The sequence below is a fragment of the Dermacentor andersoni genome, chromosome 6 (assembly GCF_023375885.2).
Source record: "Dermacentor andersoni chromosome 6, qqDerAnde1_hic_scaffold, whole genome shotgun sequence".
Lineage (NCBI taxonomy): Eukaryota > Metazoa > Arthropoda > Arachnida > Ixodida > Ixodidae > Dermacentor > Dermacentor andersoni.
Window position 1 is genome coordinate 164,954,833 of NC_092819.1, and position 20,384 is coordinate 164,975,216.

Genomic DNA, 20,384 nt, shown 5'->3' on the forward strand with positions numbered 1-20,384 from the left:
CGGATTCACCCGTCGGTGAACTTGAAGTCCTGGCTGCCCATTTTTAATACGAGCATCTCGGCTTTCTGCTTGAAGCATACTGCGCGAAACGGGGAGGTTCTTTGCTAGGACTCCTTTCAACCACAGCTGCAGGGCCTCTTCAAGCTTCAAATGTTGTCCTTTCCGGTCATTTTTAAAAATTTTTGCAGTGCGATTGGCTTACTGCAGACAAGGTCATTTCTTTGTTTTCCACATAATCAGACAAGGTCTGTTTGGAGATATTAAACTCCTTCGCGATGTCGACTTGTGTCCGTCCTTGCTCGATAAGCCTGATGATGGTGGCCTTCTTGCCCAGCGTCATGGTCCAAATTTTCCACATTTCTTCAACACATTCGGTGGAGGCAGGTGAAGAGCAGGGGCCATGGCATCGAAAACATGTTGGCGTTGCGCTGAATGAACAGCCACAACACACTGAAATAGCAATATGTTGTACGGCGGCTAGTGATGGCAGGCGACGATTTTAATTGCACTGTATACTAGATAAAAGCCGGCGGATCACTGCTGGACGAAAATGTGCACGACACCACCTACGACACCGAGGTAAAACTGAGGATGATGGTGGTTATCGTGAGCATCACCCGGCGTTCACAGGTGGTTTCCAAAACTGGCCATGCGTGACCGGTTTCTGGCTCTCAAAATCGCTTCCGTCGCAGACTACAGGCAAAAGCATGGCCTTTAAGATTAGCATTTCTTACAACAGGCACCAGCATTGTCGCATGGATTTGGATGCCTCCTATAGTTGCTAATCAAGTCAAATCAAATCTTTATTTCCACCATGTATATTACAGATGGAGGACAATGGAAAAAAAGCTGCCAGTAGGCGGCATGATGAGTCCGCAGCCCCACGTAATGAGCGGTGTTTGGCCATCAGCAATGAAAAACAGTCAATAAACAAATGTAAACACTTGATCAGTGCAGAATTAAAGTAAAACACAATGATTCGAAAACATTTAAACAAATAAATAAATAAATATATGCCAGAATAAGTAAATCAGTTTTCTTCTGCAAACATAGATCTAAGTTTAGCAGTGGAACAAATAAATAAGTCAAAATTAGTAGATTGATAATAGTTTAACAGTGATGGCAAAGAATAACATAGACGTTCCATGCCAGAGGTCAAGCGGGGTGCAACAACGTTCCAATATTCTCTATGTCTGGTAGCATAATAGTGCTCATTTTTTTCTAATTGTGCCAGTTTACCTAGGTTAGGTATATTATAGCTCACTTCATATTTAAATCTAGTACTTAAACGATAGTGGTATAACTTATGAGCCGTGATATTATGCGCTCTATGGAAAAATCTGCAGTTGTTGCATTAAAATCAGCATTGTACACGTGGCATAGGTATCATTTCTGCATAACGTAAATTTTTTGTAGGTTCAAAAATGTAGTTGTACCCCAGATAAGTTGGCAGTAGTTAACAATCAAATTACTATACCGATCCAACCCACTTCCTGTCCAATCCAAAGCTAGTAAAGCCATAGAGTTTCTTACAATAATTAGTAGAGGGAACTCTGGCGCTGCAGTCGTACCTACATGGGAATGATGGGAAATACATGGATTTGTCTGATTTTCGTGCTTGTGGATTCAGACATTCTTGTGTCTTAAATTTCAGTGCAATCTACACTTCAAAGTGCAGAAGATGCCGCCAACACGCACAATTGCTATTAATTGCAAGGATTGAGCTTGTCCAGGTGGCCAAATCGAAACGCCCCAAGCATCTCAAGGCACTGGCATGTCCGCGATAAATTCATAAGGACATTGCACTCGCTTGTCGTTACATGCGTCCGTGTCTTAATGATTTCAATATCAGGCTTCTCTTCTAGTGTTCCCGTGTTCGAATCCTGCCGTCGGAGAATTTTAACGTTCATTTAATTATTACACAGCATATTGTTGAAAATGACTAGTTTACAAAGTCACAAAGCCGTTCAAAGCCAAAAATACGAAGCTTAGGCAAATCCATGTACTTCCCATAATTCCCATGCTGGTACAACTGTTCTTGTTGCAGCTCCCATAGACACTAGCGCCAGAGTTCCCTGCTGTAATTATTGTATGAAACTCTACGAGTCAGGCAGCTCAAGATTCAAAATGGCGTCCTCCCTAACTCGTAGCGCTTGTCAGTTGCAGCAAATTTTGTCCGGAAAATCAAACTTCTGGCTTTATGTCGTTCAAAAAATCGGTTGCAAAAATGCATTAGCTCTATGGGAACCCTGATAGTACATTTATGAAATCAGGAATATCCATCAAGTCCAAATTTTTGGACTCCGAAGAATCGGTCGGCTACTGTAATGGCATTGACAGATGGATTGCGCGCACGTGTGTTTGTTTACATCGGTAATTTTCAAATTCTGTGGCATACCTTTCCATTCTCATCACAGCAGCCTCGTTGGTGGCACAATGGAACACAGGACATTTGAACCATCTTTCGCAATGCGCTGGGCACCGGCAGTCGCAGGCTGCGGCAACCTAAACATGGTGGCTTGCCGTGGTTCACGTGCGCGGTGCTAGAGGCGTCCTTCTACAAAAAGGGTCTATTGGTGGAGGCTCATGTGCATCTCCCTCTGAGGGGGCAAATGCCACTGCTTCCTAAAGCTGCACCCGACTACAGGTGTTCATATAGGGCAATGACAGCGAAAGTAGCTGCAGGGACAACAGCAAAGTGCTAGCGTGCCAGAGGAAGGTGGCCTTATCTTCCAAGAAGATATCATCTTGCACACAGATGGTGCGTGTTTATATGGACAGGCTGTTTCAGACTCCACACTGTGTTATATGTCATAGGTCGGCAGTGTGGGAGAATACTGACTAACACTCAGTCACCATAATTTTTCCAGGCCTCGCATTCACCGACGTTCACGCTCACCTCCACTCACACTCGCAAGCGCCCACTCTCGCTTGCACTAACCTCCATTCACACTCAATGGCACTCACTCGCACTCACCTCCACTTACAATCACTGGCATTCACTCGCACTCACCTCCGCTCACACTCACTGGCACTCACTCACACTCGCGCTCACCTCTGCTCATACTCGCGCTGACCTCCACTCAAACTCACTGGCGCTCACTCGCACTCACCTCGCTCACACTCACTGGCACTCACTCACACTCGCCTCCACTCACACTTACTGGCACTCGCACTCATCTCCACTCACACTCAGTGGCCCTCACTCGCACTCACCTCCGCTCACACTCACTGGCACTCACACTCACTGGATCTCACTAGCACTCATGGCTGTCAAATTAGTGCAAGTGAATGTGAGTGAGTGAACTCATGAGCGAGTGTGCTGCCCTCTGCCACTCACAATTCGTGTATATTGACCCGTGTACTTGTCTTCATCCGCTGACACGTTTCACCGCCTCACAAATGTTATTGCACAGCGCAGGACGCGCTTGCATGTGTGGGAAGTTTCTGGAATGTTATCGATGGTTCCATCCACTGTCTGTGACCGAACCTTGTGTAATCTGATTGCATGTGTGCGCGACTCGAATAATGCAGAACTTTGTGGAATGTGCGCGGGTCCCAGCGATTAGTCTGGAACATTCGACGATTGATGTATAAAAGCCGACGCGCTTGACCCGTTGATCAGATTTTCGATGATCGCTGAGTGTGTTCGCCGCTATCGTTGTTCTTTGAGTGTAACCTGCTTTTCAGGGCACAAGTTCACCCAATAAAACGCCAGTTTCTATAATCACAGTTTGGGTGCCTTCTTCACCGTCAGTACTATGTGACAATATTCAGACCGAAGCTTCCAATTTAGCACCTATTACATCTGGAGTGCGTGGAGGCAGTGTTTTGGGGCCAGTTTTATTTTTAATATACATAAACGATTTGTCTTCCCGATTACATGGTAACATCTGTCCATTCGCTGACAGTTGTTTTTCGTACCGTGAAATTAATTGCAATGATGATCACCATATACATAATTCTACCTTTTCTTGGTGTCAGGAGTGGCAGATGACTCTAAATGCCCAAAGATAAGTAATGCTAACAGTAAATAAAAGAAACAAATATCTGATTTTACTTACATTATTAATGACACACTTCTCACTTGTGTATTTCAGGGTAAATATTTAGGTGTCACTTTAACACGCGCTTTACGACGGGAATCCCATGTTAACCCCACAACCTCAAGTGGAAATCAGTGTATATGCTGAGCCCCAAAGTGACTCATCTTTCTGAGAAGACGTCTTCGTCTTGCACCAGAAGATACAAATCTGCTGGCCTACAATATACTTGTTTGACTATTGCTGGAGTACGCCTGTATTGTTTGACTTATGTACACAAAAGAACTCATAAGAGGAGGTGCAGAGGAAGGCAATAAAGTTCATTTATAATAAATACAAGTTAACGGATTCATCGACTGACTTATTAAAAAGAGCCGGTTTATTAACAGTGCAAAGTAGGGCAAAACTAGCTCGACTAAAGTTTCATTCTTGTGAGAAAACCATTGACACATCCGTACAAAGTTCTTCGAATTGTTCTATGTCAACACGCCATACAAGCACTCTAAAACACCTAATGAATACACCTTTAACTCACATTATTTGAAATATTCATATTTCTTTAAACCAAATAGGGAACGGAATGAACTTAGTCTTTCCATTACTGACGCTTCATATCTAAATAATTTCATGGCTTCGAGCGGCCGCCAAACAGCATTTGCTCGGAACTTGCCCCTCGTTGATCATCGAGGAAGGAACGGCACGTAGACAAGATGACGTAAAACAAACTGGTTTAATACATCGCTACAGCCTAGCAAAGATCGAGCAACAGAGTGGTGTATGCCAGCAACTACAAAAGTTAGAAGCAGAGTTCTTATCTACAGAGCAGCGCACTCTTTCTTTATATCCCTTACGGGGTTCCTATATCCCTTACGGGCCTTCTAGGACGCATTGGCGTTAATTTTGTAGACGCGCGTGGCGTGCCGTCCATTCGGTGTATTTGAATGAGAAAAAAAAAAAAGCTATTGCATGGCGTAGCGCGCGTGCATAAAGGACGCACCGCGAGCACAGGCAAAAGCAAAAAAAAAAAGGAAAAACAAAAATACTGCGCATGCAACATGGGGGATGGAGGGGGAGCAGGTAGCGAGCCGGACAAGTCGCTATAATAATTTTTAAAAAGCTGCTTTGGAGAGGAGGTGCCGCACGGCTGTTCCTGTTGCCATGACCTGCCCGAAAGGGCCGTAACTGAAGGGCACCTTGTCGCTAGTGTCAAAAAGAGTGGCTGCATTAACTCGACCAACGGGAGCCATGCAGAGATTCACACGGCGGTCTGGAACACGAGCATGGTTAGAGTGACCTAAAAACCCCATGCCTGGAATACTGAGTAAGTGTCTAGAGCGCCGGGTCCCGCGTGATGCCTTTGCGGGGAACTGCCGTGCTGCGCCACTGCTGTGCCCGACCCGTGGGCTTTCAATGCTCGGGAAGCAAGTGGAAAGCCAGGGGCGTCTGCTACTCGCTGTAGTTTTCTTGCGTTCAGTTTCGATGCAAGACAGTTGGAGGCTAAATAACTTTAATGGTGTGGTACGGCATGGAACTTACCCGTCTTTAACCGTTGTCTTAGTGCTGGGCCAGCAAGATAATGAAAAAATAATGAGTCGAATGGCATCAGCGCGGCTTAGTTCCGGTGCTAGAGTTTGGAAATGGTAATGTGGGAGCTGTACGTGCGTAGAAACGCGCAAATTGAAGTCGCACGCACAAGGAGAGAACGAAAACAAAGTTATTCGCATGAGTAATTGGGCAAAATGGCGATGCACGCAATAATTAAGAGTAACGAAAGAAAAATACTAAATTGCTTGTGCTGTCAACTGCAATACATAGGTGCAGTTACAGCTTCGCTCACCACTAGGAGCTTTCCAGTCACGGTTGCCAGTGGTTTACAGCCATATCCAAATGTCTTCATTCGACACCTTTGTTAGCCTCGACTAGTACTTTAAAGGGACACTAAAGTGAAAAATTATTTCTTCTGCATCAGTAAATTACCGTTCTACAACACCAAAAACACCACTCTTACAGCGATAAGACGTTTGGTAAGCCAGAAAAAGCGCAAGAACGAAATACGGGTGGCGACGCCTACTTAAGTTCCCGCACCTGGGGGCTGTGACGTCTTGGATATTGATGGCATTTTCTAGGGCCTACTAATTATATGTAGCGGTACAGATTGACTACATTGTGTTCTAAAGGAACGAAGTATTAAACATGGCAAGTTTCGGGAACCTTTATTCAGTCAACGCGGACCAAATGCGAAAACACACTTTGGCATCCCTGACGTCACGCTGACGTACCGGCACTGGAGTTTCGGCGCGAAATTCAAATACTGATACTTGGACCTTCATTTTCTCATCTAATATTCAAACTGTCTTTTTGAAATAACTGCCTGCAGGGTTTTCAAACAATGCTTTATTAGTCTAAACTGATTTATTGTTTCCCTTTAGTGTCCCTTTAATATCCAAAGAGCACCAAAAGAGAGCTTAAGGGAAACGAGATAAAGAGCAGAGACAGCCGTAGCACCACAGTCATGTTAGCTTCATCATCATCATCAGCCTGGTTATGCCCACTGCACGGCAAAGGCCTCTCCCATACTTCTCCAACTACTCCGGTCATGTACTAATTGTGGCCATGTTGTCCCTGCAAACTTCTTAATCTCATCTGCCCACCTAACTTTCTGCCGCCCTCTACTACGCTTTCCTTCCCTTGGAATCCATTCCGTAACTCTTAATGACCATCGGTTATCTTCCCTCCTCATTACGTGTCCTGCCCATGCCCATTTCTTTTTCTTGATTTCAACTAAGGTATCATTAACTTGCGTTTGTTCCCTCACCCAATCTGCTCTGTTCTTATCCCTTAACGTTACACCTATCATTCTTCTTTCCATAGCTCGTTGCGTCGTCCTTAATTTAAGTAGAACCCTTTTCGTAAGCCTCCAGGTTTCTGCCCCGTACGTGAGTACTGGTAAGACACAGCTGTTATAAGCTTTTCTCTTGAGGGATAATGGCAACCTGCTGTTCATGATCTGAGAATGCCTGCCAAACGCACCCCAGCCCATTCATATTCTTCTGATTATTTCAGTCTCATGAACCGGATCCACAGTCACTACCTGCCCTAAATAGATGTATTCCCTTACCACTTCCAGTGCCTCGCTACCTATCGTAAATTGCTGTTCTCTTCCGAGACTGTTAAACATTACTTTAGTTTTCTGCAAATTAATTTTTAGACCCACCCTTTGGCTTTGCCTCTCCAGGTCAGTGAGCATGCATTGCAGTTGGTCCCCTGAGTTACTAAGCAAGGCAATATCATCAGCGAGTCGCAAGTTACTAAGGTATTCTCCGTTAACTCTTATCCCCAATTCTTCCCAATCCAGGTCTCTGAATACCTCCGGTAAACACGCTGTGAATAGCATCGGAGAGATCGTATCTCCCTGCCTGACGCCTTTCTTTATTGGGATTTTGTTGCTTTCTTTATGGGGGACTGCGGTGGCTGTGGAGCCGCTATAGATATCTTTCAGTATTTTTACATACGGCTCGTCTACACCCTGATTCTGCAATGCCTCCATGACTGCTGACGTTTCGACTGAATCAAACGCTTTCTCGTAATCAATGAAAGCTATATATAAAGGTTGGTTATATTCCGCACATTTTTCTATCACCTAATTGATAGTGTTAATATGGTCTATTGTTGAGTAGCCTTTACGGAATCATGCCTGGTCCTTTGGTTGGCAAAAGTCTAAGGTGTTCCTGATTCTATTTGCAATTACCTTAGTAAATACTTTGTAGGCAACGGACAGTAAACTGATCGGTCTATAATTTTTCAAGTCTTTGGCGTCCCCTCTCTTATGGATTAGGATTATGTTATCGTTTTTCCAAGATTCCGGTACGCTCGAAGTCCTGAGGCATTGTGTATACAGGGTGGCCAGTTTCTCTAGAACAATCTGCCCACCATCCTTCAACAAATCTGCTGTTACCTGATCCTCCCCAGCTGCCTTCCCCCTTTGCATAGCTCCCAAAGCTTTCTTTACTTCTTCCGGTGTTACCTGTGGGATTTCGAATTCCTCTACACTATTCTCTCTTCCATGATCGTCGTGGGTGCCACTGGTACTGTATAAATCTCTATAGAACTCCTCAGCCACTTGAACTATCTCATCCATATTAGTAATGATATTGCCGGCTTTGTCTCTTAACGCATACATCTGATTCTTGCCAATACCTAGTTTCTTCTTCACTGCTTTTAGGCTTCCTCCGTTCCTGAGAGCATGTTCAATTCTATCCATGTTAGCTTATTTCGCTTCAGAGATAGCGTGCAGCAACCAGCTTCGCCCTGCTTAGATGAAGCTTGTAATAAATGCAGACATTAGAAATAAAAGCAATGCCGTGTAAACTTTATTTCAGAAGGTTTTACACAAAGAGTGTCCCACAGAAAGAGACTTTACAGATATCCAGATAAAATTAAACTAAAGGCATAGGTATACCAGCATTTTTGCTGTATAATTTAAATACCTGCCAAATAAGAAATATGGCAAACAATGTACATACGTAGAAGTGTTATTTCAAATACTTTAGAAAATTGTTCAGGAATACAAACATGCTCTATATAAATAATAAATATAATCAACAAATATAGAAATCCCCTATGTTCCGTGCCTGACAAAAATATAAAATGAGACAACAAATATTCATTATAAACAGGTAAAGAGTGGACGTTTCGGAGTATGCTGGGGTCAGTCTTGCATCGGTGTTGTCTTTCTATAGGGATCATTGTACATGAATAAAAAATATTCATCCGAGGTACTGGGATTGCTTCACCATAAAAAGTGCAATAGATGAGAATGTTTAAAACAGATTAAAAGAATCCAGTTTAACGTACAGCAGCTTAACTTCAGATATTTTGAAGATTCATGGTGGTTAGCGTTTGCACGTTTAAAAAGCTTTGCAAAAAATGGAGATGAGTAGTTACACAGAAAGCAATAATTTCAGCGGCAAGTGAATGCCGCGAATGGGGCACCCGACCGCAACTTCCCACTTTTTCCTGATGAGTTCAATAACGTCCATGCATGATGCTTTCGTGATGAAGCTCCCGAGTACTGAAACACTTTGTGAAAAAGTTCTCAAAATCTCTGGTAAATCTAAAGAGATGGCCAGATGGGTACAGGAGCCTCCGTTGTCCCGCAGCTAGACGTGTGTAATCAGCTGCGTTCAGCTGGCTAAGATATTCTTTCCTGGTTAGTAGAACATCGCGACAGTGTTCACTTTGTTTTCAGGACAAACTTTCTAGTCACATAGCCGCAAATGTAAAAAATGAGCCTTTCATCACTTTTTTGAGACGCGTTAGGCGTGATCCAGTTCTGCGCCGGACTGCTTGCCTTCTTCTATCAGCCTTTCGATCAAGCCACATTTTCTGGCTTTGAACCACCTCCATCATATTGAAATCATCATTGGCTCTGAATTGATGCAATGATGCAATGTCTAGCAATGCGGCGAAGGCGCATGACTGCGGAATGAGTGAAGAGAAAAAAGTAAAGAAACATCGGGAGCGGTGATGCAAGGTGGGGACGAACGCCATATGATAGCTCAATATGAGAAGCGAGAAAGGTTAGAAGACTGGAAGTGATGATGTAATGTGGAGATGACATTACTAAGATTAAGCTGAATGACTAAAAAGGTACAGGGGCTTTACCTTACGTATGATAGGTCAATGAGAAGAGAGAAAGGAGCGAGGTCTGAAGCTGATGTGACACGGAGACATCTGGTCAACCCGCCAGAAGCATTGAATCTTACATCTGCGTCATCTGCATTTGTTCGGCCCCTTCTCCTTTTAAGAAATTTTTCATTTATACACAAATTAATATTTTTCTAGATTGAAATGAATATATAACTATTACTGGCCCCGCCAGTTACGCATTTATTATGTGAAAGTTTGTTACAACAGCTTTGTTATATAATCTGTGAGTCTTCTCATAAATCATCAACATGTAAATGGTCTCATGCTATCATATGCAAATGGCCCACCAGTGGGATAAGCATAATTTATTGCTTAACATAGGATTGTTACGTAAACTAGCAAGCATTTATTGTGCATGACAATGTTATGTGTGTTTGCATTAAATTACCGCCCTTGATGCACTGCAAATATTCCTATTAACTTTAAATATCAGCACTGCTATTGCCTTCAATGACAGTAAAATGTGAACAATGTACGTCCTTATAAGTTGTCTCTTTTAATTATAACGATGTGTTAGTTGATCAGCAAGTATAGTTGCTATGTACGAATCGGCAAGCATACAGAATAAATTGCTAAATTTACTTTCATGTTACGAAGGAAACAGCAGAGCGTGGGAGGCGGTCTTGTAAAGCCAATCCTACGCATGAAATAAAACAAAGTAAATGAAAGGCGCAAAGCGTTAACATGTGCACGCTGCTTATATCTGCTTCGTTCTCCTGGTTATGCGCGTCATCTTGTGCTTATTCTATTTCGCAACACATTTACGTTTCTCACGCCACACTTAGCTCACAATGAAGTGCGTGCTGAATGTGTGCCAGAAACAGCCCCGTAAGTGCTGACCATTGCGGTGACAAACCTGCAAGCATAGAAGGAAATATACAAAATCCTCGTATTTACCTCACACAAGCACATTCTCTGTGTGGCGAGTTGCTGCAGTATTATCTTGCAGTTATGTAGCATATTATAGGAACTTAATTATCGCAATGTTGGCTAATAGAGACCAAATATCAAGCACATAGCAGATGCCTGCCGCTTTGGCACAGCTTCCACAGCGGAGAAAGCCCATGGATGCGGAAAAGCTGCGTGGCGGCGCGGCAGTTCTCCGGAAAAGCTTCCCCCTCCCAGTATTCTAGGTCACCCTAGCATGGTTTGGTCCAATCAGGAACGCAGGCACAAGATCGAACCATAAATGGGCACAACCGTCTCATGCTCGCACCAGCAAGCACCCGGCGCTAACTTGTCGTGTCGGCAGACGGGGAGAAGAGGTGAGCATCCGAAAGAAGAGTAGACGCCGGTGGTACACACACGCACGCACACACACGGCTCGCATGGCTTCAAACATGGTGAACAGCCCAGAATACCTGAAATCCTAGAATTTACACCAGTAGGCACGTCGAACTGCGCATAACAGTATCCGTTGGCTTTTGTGTTTGTGCTATCGTTTGAGACTATTCTTGTGGTTCTGCAAAGCGTAATTATATTTGAAAAGTAGCACTGCTAAGCTCGAGGACATGGGTTTGATCCCTGACCGCCGGGGCCCCATTTTGATGGGGGCAAAACGCCAGAACCCCAAGTGTTCAAAGTTAATCCAAAGTCCGCCACTGTGGCGTGCCTCTTAATCATATCATGGTTTTGGAAAGTAATACCCCGGAAATTATTATCTGAAAAGTTCGTTGAATCATGCGTAATGCATACACCATAAAGGCAAAATTTTAAAATAATCCCCCCTCCCCCCCCCGCTAGCCCCCTCTCTTGCTAGGCGTACGACCACTGGAAAAGTACTTGGTAGAGTTCCAGTGGCATGCTCGTCAGCCTGAGTCGTGAAGATGGCTATTTGTTTTTGTTTCTCGCGGGGCCACAGAAAATCTGTTGTTGGTGTTGTTGGCGTCTGCTACCCGTGAGCGAAAATTTCTGATAAAGGCAATAAATAAATAGACGATAACCAGAAAATAAAGCTTTGAGCCGGGGATTCGACCCCAGGAACTATGGGTTTCGAGACCAGCACGTTAACCCATTCAGTCACTGCGTTTTTTTTTTTCTTTATTGCCGAATTCAGCCACTGTCGGTCGATGGTGCACACGCCCTTAAATAGGGTTTTATATGAAAGAAGTTAGGACGCGGCACATGTACATGCCTTCGATGCTGCATCCACTTCCTCTTCAGTATGGTCCCGCCAACAACAGCCTCCTGTGATTTCCGATGCGAACGTAGCACATTTATGCCATTGCGTTCCACTCTTAAAAGGAACTTTAAATGTCTTCAACTGCTGTGCTAGCTGTGATATACTCACCCATGTTAATACTCCTGTCTACTCACGCTCACTCACTCGCCTTCGTACTCACGTCTACTAAAACTCACGAGCACTTACTCACATTCATTCCGCCATTCACACTCATATTCAGTCACCTCAACTCACAAGCACTCACTCACATTAACACTCACCTGCACTCGATAACTCAGGTTCACGCTCACCTCCACTCAACCTCGTTCACACTGACCTGCACTCACACTCACGCTCACACTCACCTCCACTCGCTCACAAACACCACGTTCACACTCATTTCCACTCACACTCACAAGCACTCACTTACGTTCACACTCACCTGCACTCACTCACTTTCACACTCAGCTGTACTCGCACTCACTCACGTTCACACTCACCTCCGCTCACACTCACACTCGCACTCACCTCCACTTGCGCTCACTAGCACTCGGTCGCACTCACGTGCACTCACACTCATCTCCACTCACACTCACTGGCACTCACTTGCACTCACCTCCGCTTACACTCACTGGCACTCACGCCCTTGAAATGAGTGCGAGTGAGTGTGAGTGAGTGCACTCATGAGTGTGCATCGACCTAAGGTTATATGTATAGCAATGTTCTCCTCGTGTGCTGCAAATCATCAATGTATTTAGCGGCAGTTTGCGTAGATTTGCTGCTGAAACTAGCACATCAGCTTTTAGTGTTCAGGCAAGGGTGTACACGCAGGCAGTGGGTGCGAAGTTTGGCGAACTGTGAAGTCGGATGCTTTTCGTCTGTTGAACTGAATTCTGGGGGTTTCACATACCAGAACCATGATCCAATTATGAAGCAGAATGTAGTGGGGGGGCTCTGGAATAATTTTGACCCCCTGGAGTTCCCGCATTTCATCCTCACTGAAATGTGGGTGGTGTGACCGGGTATCAAACCCCGCGACCTCGTGCTTAGCAGAGTAATGCCATAGTCACTAAGCCACCACGACTGGTGCTTTTCGCCTGCTAATGCAGAAGATGACGCATAGTCTGCTCGGACTGCTTAGAATCCAGCCAGCCACGTGCAGCATAATACGTCACAATCTGCCCTGCACGATACGAAGGGCAATTTAAATGTATGTGTAAAGAAAAATGAGCCCTAACGACACGCGATGACAATGTGAAGCTTACTTAGCTGCAGCTATCAGACTCCTGTCATGCTGAGCAGTTAATTGCATTTTTGAACAAGCACATGATTAGGGGAGATGTCTATAAACTGGACACAATTCTACACTGTGCGTGGCTATGAGAGACTCACATGTCTCCGAAAGAGATCCGAGTGTGTTGCCAGAGCTGCATCCAGGCTGGATATGTACCGGATAACGTCCTCAATGCTCCACTCGGAAGGCGGGGACGAGGGTGGGGGACCAGGCTTGGCAGCAGGGGAGCTTAGCGCTGCGGCCACGGGAACCCCTACGGGCCTCTGCGGTCTTTCCAAGTGATGGTTTGTTGTTGAGCTGGCTGCAAGGTTGTTCACAAGAAGGCATATGCAACTTGCACACAGCAGTTGAATTCAGCCATTCGGTATATGTTAGCGTGCAATATGTCTAGCTACAAGCCTCACAATATGACTCAAACAACAAGAAGAAGGGGAACTGAGGGGCCCGATTTTCGCTAGTCACAAACATGTGAAGCCAACACTTAATGAAGCCAAGGAAAGTATAGAGGAAATTATTTGTTGTTTTTATTTCAAGTGTAACAATTATAAACTAGAGCAATAAAAGTAGGTGAAAAAACAAATTGCCGAATCCTCTGCATTTACGCGTGTGTTGCTCTACTAATTGAGCTATGCTGTTCCCACGTCCATGTTTAGGTATGTGTGCTCCCAAGTGTTAACACACTCAATGCCCTTTTTCTTGGGACTCTAAGGAGAAGCTCACAAAATTTCATGCTGTGATTACTAGATTCTTATGTCCACACTGCGTAACCATATGTCATAGCTGTAGGTAACAAAAAAATAAATACCCAATAATGTGGGAACAGCCATAGCTCATGTGGTACTAGCATTTGTAATATGGGAGGTGTGGCCTCCACTCCCACCAGTGGCACACTATCGTGTCCCAATACCAAACTTCCCCTTACTTTCCTTGGCTTCGTATGGACACTGTCGAACTCACTTATAAGAAATATTCAACTAAATCTCATTGTTTAACCAATAATTGTTATAACCTGGTTGCACAAAAAAAAAAAAAAAGACAGAGGCGACAAACATTCAAACATTTTAATTAGACAGAAAGAAGTGCAGTGAAAGCCACTGATACCATTACCACTTTTAAGAATACTCAGATGCAACAATGAGAAGCTGCCACACCACGAACTTTTGTGCGTCTTATATCGCAGAATAAACCATGCACTACCATGTTCCCATGCCACAGTATCGGCTATAAGAATTAGATTAGGCTATTGGGTGTGTGCACCAAAACGAAAAGGAACACGAAATCTAGAGAAAAAAATTGCCATGGTTGAATGCAGTTAAACCAAGCGATAGCACGGTTTTGCTTACTTTGGGAAAAAACACGAACACTGCTCAGTGCGGCAGCAGCAGCGAGCGAATTGGCCTTCGTGCTGCGTCTTGATTCCACACTAACTAAGTGTCGAAAGCACAGTGCATACCAAGCTACCAGCACTCGGCACACTTGTAGACATCGCAGATTGCTACGAAGATGAGGCCCGAACGACCACCCACTTTGTGCCCACTGAAGATTGCTTTCAAGACATGGGCGTCCATGCGGCCTACCCAGCAGCCGCCGGTAGTGGCCGGCCAAGTCCCAGCTTGACATTGGGTTCGTACCTGGAGTAGTAGAGTTATCCCTCTAAAAAAAAAATATGTGAGCCGCTGCATCTGCCTACGTGCCCCTCACCACACCCGCCTTTGTGCCGCGCACCCTGTATGAAACTCCTTCGTTGCATTGCAGGCTACGCATTGCAGGCCTTGCCCGCCCCTCTGATACACAATGACCGTTTGTACAGAGCTATGTCTGAGCCCAACTCCAAGGACAGCTTTGGCACTTAACAAGTGGCATGGTGCATAGGACTCCTCTTACTTCCCACTGTAAAGACTCTGGGTGTTCTCTTTCACGAACGCATGCGATGGGAACGCCATGCATAAGGAATAAGCTTTGCAATGTCTTGGGCAAGCCTAAGCAAGTGTCCCCCTGCTGGTCCCACAAAAGCTTTCATCACGCTCTTTTTTCCTCTCATTTACACTACTGTTACTTGGTTTGGGCTACTGGTACTGAGAGATTGTTAACCAACTTAGTAATATTACAAAAAACAGTTTGCATACTGTCACAGGCTTGCCGTACAAAACACACTATCTTAAAAAATTACTAATACTTATGAGCACCAGCTGCTAACAGCTATTGAATCAGAAATATTCTATAACATCACACACTTATGCAGTTCAACTAATTTGCAACGTAATCCCAGCTCCTGTCTAACAAGACACATTGATCACTGGCATATTCTGTGGCGGTGTACAAATCACAGTTTTCTGATGCTGCGTTATTCTCTTCCAAACATACCACTAAAATGGTTTAAACTAACAGATGAAAATCTACGTGGTTCGTCAAAAAAGAGCATACTGCAAATGCTATGCTGAAAGTTGTATGTATATATTTTTTGCCTATGGAGTTCTTGTTTACCTCTTCTTGTATTTTGAAATCTTAGCTTGTGCATATTGCATATGTACTGTGTGAACTACACTTTGTGGAAAATGTTTTATGCTATTGCTGCTGCGAACATTGCTGTATCGTTACCTTCTGCTGCCTTTGCTTAGGGGCTTGTCAAGCTGCTGAAATGCAGCTTCGATCCCACTGTCCTTCGCCACTTGCCACTTTTACAGAAATCTAAAATGCACCTTTTTTTCGAGAAAATGTTTCGGTTGGCTTTCTCTATTTGCACTTTGCCTAGTAAGTTGATTGATTAGTTAGTAAAGCAATTATATTTGCTTAGTTATTATAGTTAGGTAGGTTATTAGTTTAGTTAATGAATAAGTTTATTAGATAACTTAGTTATGGTTGGTTAGCATTGTTAGTTTGATTAGTCAATTAGTATTGTTTTAGTTAACAGTCCTGGGTTGCTAGGTAGGTAATTAGTTTGTTTAGTTTTTTAGACCCTATCTAGTTTAATTATCAATTTCTTAGTTAAGTAACTAGCTTTGTTACTGTAGTTTGTTACATTATTACTGAGCTTAGTTAATTAGTTGTTTCAGTTAGCTGTTATGTTATGCATTTAGTTTAATTAGTAAGTTTAGTTAGTTAATGTGGTTATTAGATTAGTTAGTTGAATGATTAGTTTGACAATAAGATTAGTAATTACCTATTTGTCTGGTTAGCTAATTAGAAATAGGTAAGTTAGTTATATTTGGTTATATGGGAGTTATTGCATAGTTAGGTTAGTAATTAGAGATTCGTTAATTAGTTAGGCTGAAGTTAGGCTAAAAGCACAATCTAAGCTGGTGAGTGTTGATCTTGTGTCCGATTCACCCAACCTCCAATGCAGTCGTTTTTGAGTAACAAACTTCCTGCAACTTCTTGCCCCCAGCCATCCCCATTGGCTGGGAGGGGCTTTACCAATCAGGCCTAACCATCACCTGAGGCATTCAGTTTGCCTTTCAAACCTGTCATCATCATCATCATAATCATCCTATTTTATGTCCACTGCAGGGCGAAGGCCTCTCCTTGCGATTTCCAATTACTCCTGTCCTGCGCCAACCGATTCCAACTAGCGCCCGCGAGTTTCCCGATTTCGTCGCTCCACCTAGTCTTTTGCCATCCTCGACTGTGTTTCCCTTCTCTTCAAACCTGTGCTGAACTTTACAGTAGCAAGACTTATGCAGATCATGTGTTAATCATGACCATATAAAGCCAACAGGCAATGAAGCCAAGGAAAGCATAGGAGTAATTAGCTATGGTTGAAATCGAAATGTGCAAAATAATGAAGCAAAGGTAAATGATAGTGGATGAAAAGATAACTTGTTGTCGGTGGGAACCAAGCCCGCAGCCTTTGCGTAATGCGAAGGTTATGAGAGTGCCTTTAAGAAGGTGCTCTACAACTTTGTAATGTCAACTTTTCACGCCCCCGCCAAGACATTGGGAGAGCATGGGTTTCCACTGTTCTACAAGCGGGCATCCACTGTTTCAAAAGGCACATGCGTACCTGGTCTGGCGGTCAGCCTTCTTTAGGAACGATACGCTTGGGAAAGGAGCCCTGAATTCCCATCGAAACAACCTCAAATCTGGCAGCCTTGATGCCATTGGGTAGCACGGAAGGGTTTGTTAGCCACAAGCATGCTCTCTCAAGTTCACATGTTGGGTGATGCAATCAGGCAAAAAACATACACCTGCCATGGCTCTCAAGTGGCCGCTGGGCTAAAACTCCCAGGGCCAGATCTAGTAGCACACATAAATACCCAAGTTAGCAGACGAATTGATGGACGTCGTTGTAGCAGAATTGGTCACGTATCGCACACATAATGCGAAGGTGACGGTTTCGGTGTCCACCAGTGACAAGTGATCTTTTTGTCCACTCTTATTTCCCTTTTCATAATTATTTTCTACATTACCATTTCTACCACAGCTAATTACCCCTATTTTTTTCTTGGCTTCATTGCCAATTGGCTTTATACGGTTGTGATAACAAAGATCGAGCCCCTTCGTTTCCTTTCTCATTCATGCAGTGCATGTTTGTAAAAAGCCCGTGCCACTGCCCATTTTACAATGTCTGAGTGCACAGACTTGAATACTAGTAAAGGCTTGCCAAGCACGTGGTTGGAACGCCGAAGAAACGTTGCCACGACACAATGTTCAGATTAAATCTAAGAGTCTAGTACATCCACCCTCCGAGACTTCAGAAGTCAGAACAAGTGGCGAAGACAGTTGCAGGAAATGCCCAATGTTTGAGTCACGGTGGCTGTGAGAAGCACACGCACCCATTTCCTCCTGCATGCTTATGTTGTCTCATTCGCTTGTTGTGGGCACTTGCTCAGAATTTTGTGGTAGACTCGCAGGAAAAGGAAAGGTATCCGAGGCGCGAAGAGGACATTCCTCTCGCAAAGGTAAAAAGTTATAAAAGAGCATCACCGGAGGAGACGCTCTCTCTCTCTGGTGGCTCCAACCTGGAACCTGATTGAAGACTTCGGGAATGCCTGCCGTAATCCATAAGTGACCTCAATGCCCGAATATCCCGTGCGATGATACAAGCCTGTTTATTACCTATTACAGAGCGGACTTTTCCTCTACAAGTGTTACTTATTGCTCGCAGCAATGCATATTGTTAGAGTTCAGACTTCTGGTTGTCTTATTCACCCGAACCCAATGTAATGTAGCTGCGGTTACACGCGCTACAGGTTGGGGAGTACTACGGAACAACTGTGTGTGGCTAGATCTGGAGCTTGCCTACAGCCTTAGTCTCATGCAGAGCACACCCCAACAAGGCATGAAAATACGAGGCATCAGTTTCCAACAGGACTAGAAAATCACTAACATAGCGGAAGAATCAAGGCATTCTTAGATGGTGTGATAAAGGTTTGCTAAGAAGAAATTGCTAAGAATAGGGGCTATGCATGAGGTGATGCAATCACTTTGTTGTGTGCTCTGATACCTCAAGAGTGGCTACGTGCGGTTATTACGCAATGGTTAGGAGGTTGCTCACGGAGGGTGTCGGGGAGAAGACACCTTTCACCGCTCCCCCTGCTTTTAGCGCCGAGCTGCAACGTAGCAGCCGAGGCACCCCGTTCCCTCCTCTCCCCTTTCTTAGAACTGGGGAGACTCCCTCTCCACCGCTCAGGAGAAGGGCAGTTCTCCCAATGCTATCAGCTGACGAGCTTGCGACTGGCTGCAACTCAATTGAGCTGCATAGACTGCCGCACACTGTCCCCCTGCAGCGCCCGGCCTTTGTGAGCAACTCACCAACCTAGGGTTCAAGTGCGGATTCACACTAGATGAGGCAAGCCATTATCAGTCTCTTGTATGTTTTCCCCATTTCACAGTTTTCACCTCATTCGTGCAAAATGCTCTGTCGTTGTGGTTTTGTTGGTGTCTGTTGTTGCTGCCACCTATAACCAAGGTGAATAAACGCTGTAAGTTAAAGAATAGCTCTGTACCCCTGGCCTGAACCCCCCGTGGTCGCAACTCACTGCAAACTATGGGTTCGGGGTCGCAGCTCAGACTGTTAGGGCTGCTGCGAAAGCGCTAGCGAGCGACTGCCAGTTCGCTAGAACAGTGCGATCCAGAGAATGGTCAGGAACGCAGGTGCCAAATCGAGTAGTGCCCCTGACATTGCAAATAAATGCGACCAACCCAAGTTGTAGTTTTTCTTTGTCTGGTGTCCTGTCTTGTTGCACTGTTTAAGAATCCCAAGTACATTTGTTGGTAGTTTTGTAATTGATCGATTACTTTTTTCACTCACACGTGCACTTTAATTCAATTACATTGTTCAGTGACATGTGACCAGTTACTTTATTGCGAGACAAGCTGTAAAAGACAACACTGCTTCGCATTCTTGAAATTGTTAGGAATGTACAATAGAACACCCGCGGTTGAGCCACACAGCAACCTTGCAGATGCCCAAGGTAAGGCAGGTAAGTAGAGTGGAACCCCGTTTATTCGACTGTCTCGGGACCACACAATAATGTCAAATAACCCGACGAACAACTATATCTATAATTCAATTCAATTCAATGTTATTTTCCTTTGAGAGCAAGGTATCTGGACTACAAGCTGCCTTTGCAACTCGACTAGGTTCAGAAACCCATATACATAACAGCACGAATTCTCGGGCAAAACAAAGTATCCACAACAGCAAATACCCAAAGAAAAGCAGCATAGTAAGAAAGTAACAAGATAAAGACTAATGTAAAAGAACATAAATATCATAATACACAGAGTCTCATGTTATACATTCCTAAGTACGCGATACATGATACACAAAGAAGAAACAAGATACTGTACATATTTAGTCAATGCACTACTGTCCATATTTGCGCGAGCTGGTTTTCCTGCGGAAATCCAGTCAGAGCAGGGCACAGTGTTTATTAGCGCTTTGACGACAGCCTTTCTCGAAAGGTGCGGGGTAAAGCTGCTACACAGCTCAGTGTACCACCCACAGTCGAATTCCGTTGAGAAGCTCCACTCCGTCATGAAGCGCGTGTTGAGAGCATTGTGTTTTGAAGAACAAACTGACTGGGAGCTGTGTCTGCCTGGGGTGATGTTTGCATAAAGGACCGCGCCGCATGCGGCTACGGGGTTTTTGCCAGCTGAGCTGGTGTACGGTCGCTCGCTGCGGTCTCCGCTTCGCATGCTTCGAGACGGATCATTGCCCTCTCCAATGGCTGCA

General features: G+C 44.4%; 1 protein-coding gene across 4 annotated transcripts in view; it reads right to left on the reverse strand.

Annotated features, from left to right (window-relative positions):
- Scm (Polycomb protein Scm) overlaps nt 1-20,384 on the reverse strand; it is a 298,625-nt gene that overhangs the window by 24,678 nt on the left and 253,563 nt on the right. For all 4 annotated transcript variants that reach the window (XM_055066831.2, XM_050172273.3, XM_055066833.2 and 1 more), the window contains one exon: nt 13,306-13,508. In XM_055066831.2, the coding sequence (XP_054922806.2) occupies nt 13,306-13,508 (203 nt within the window). The remainder of the gene's footprint in view (nt 1-13,305; nt 13,509-20,384) is intronic.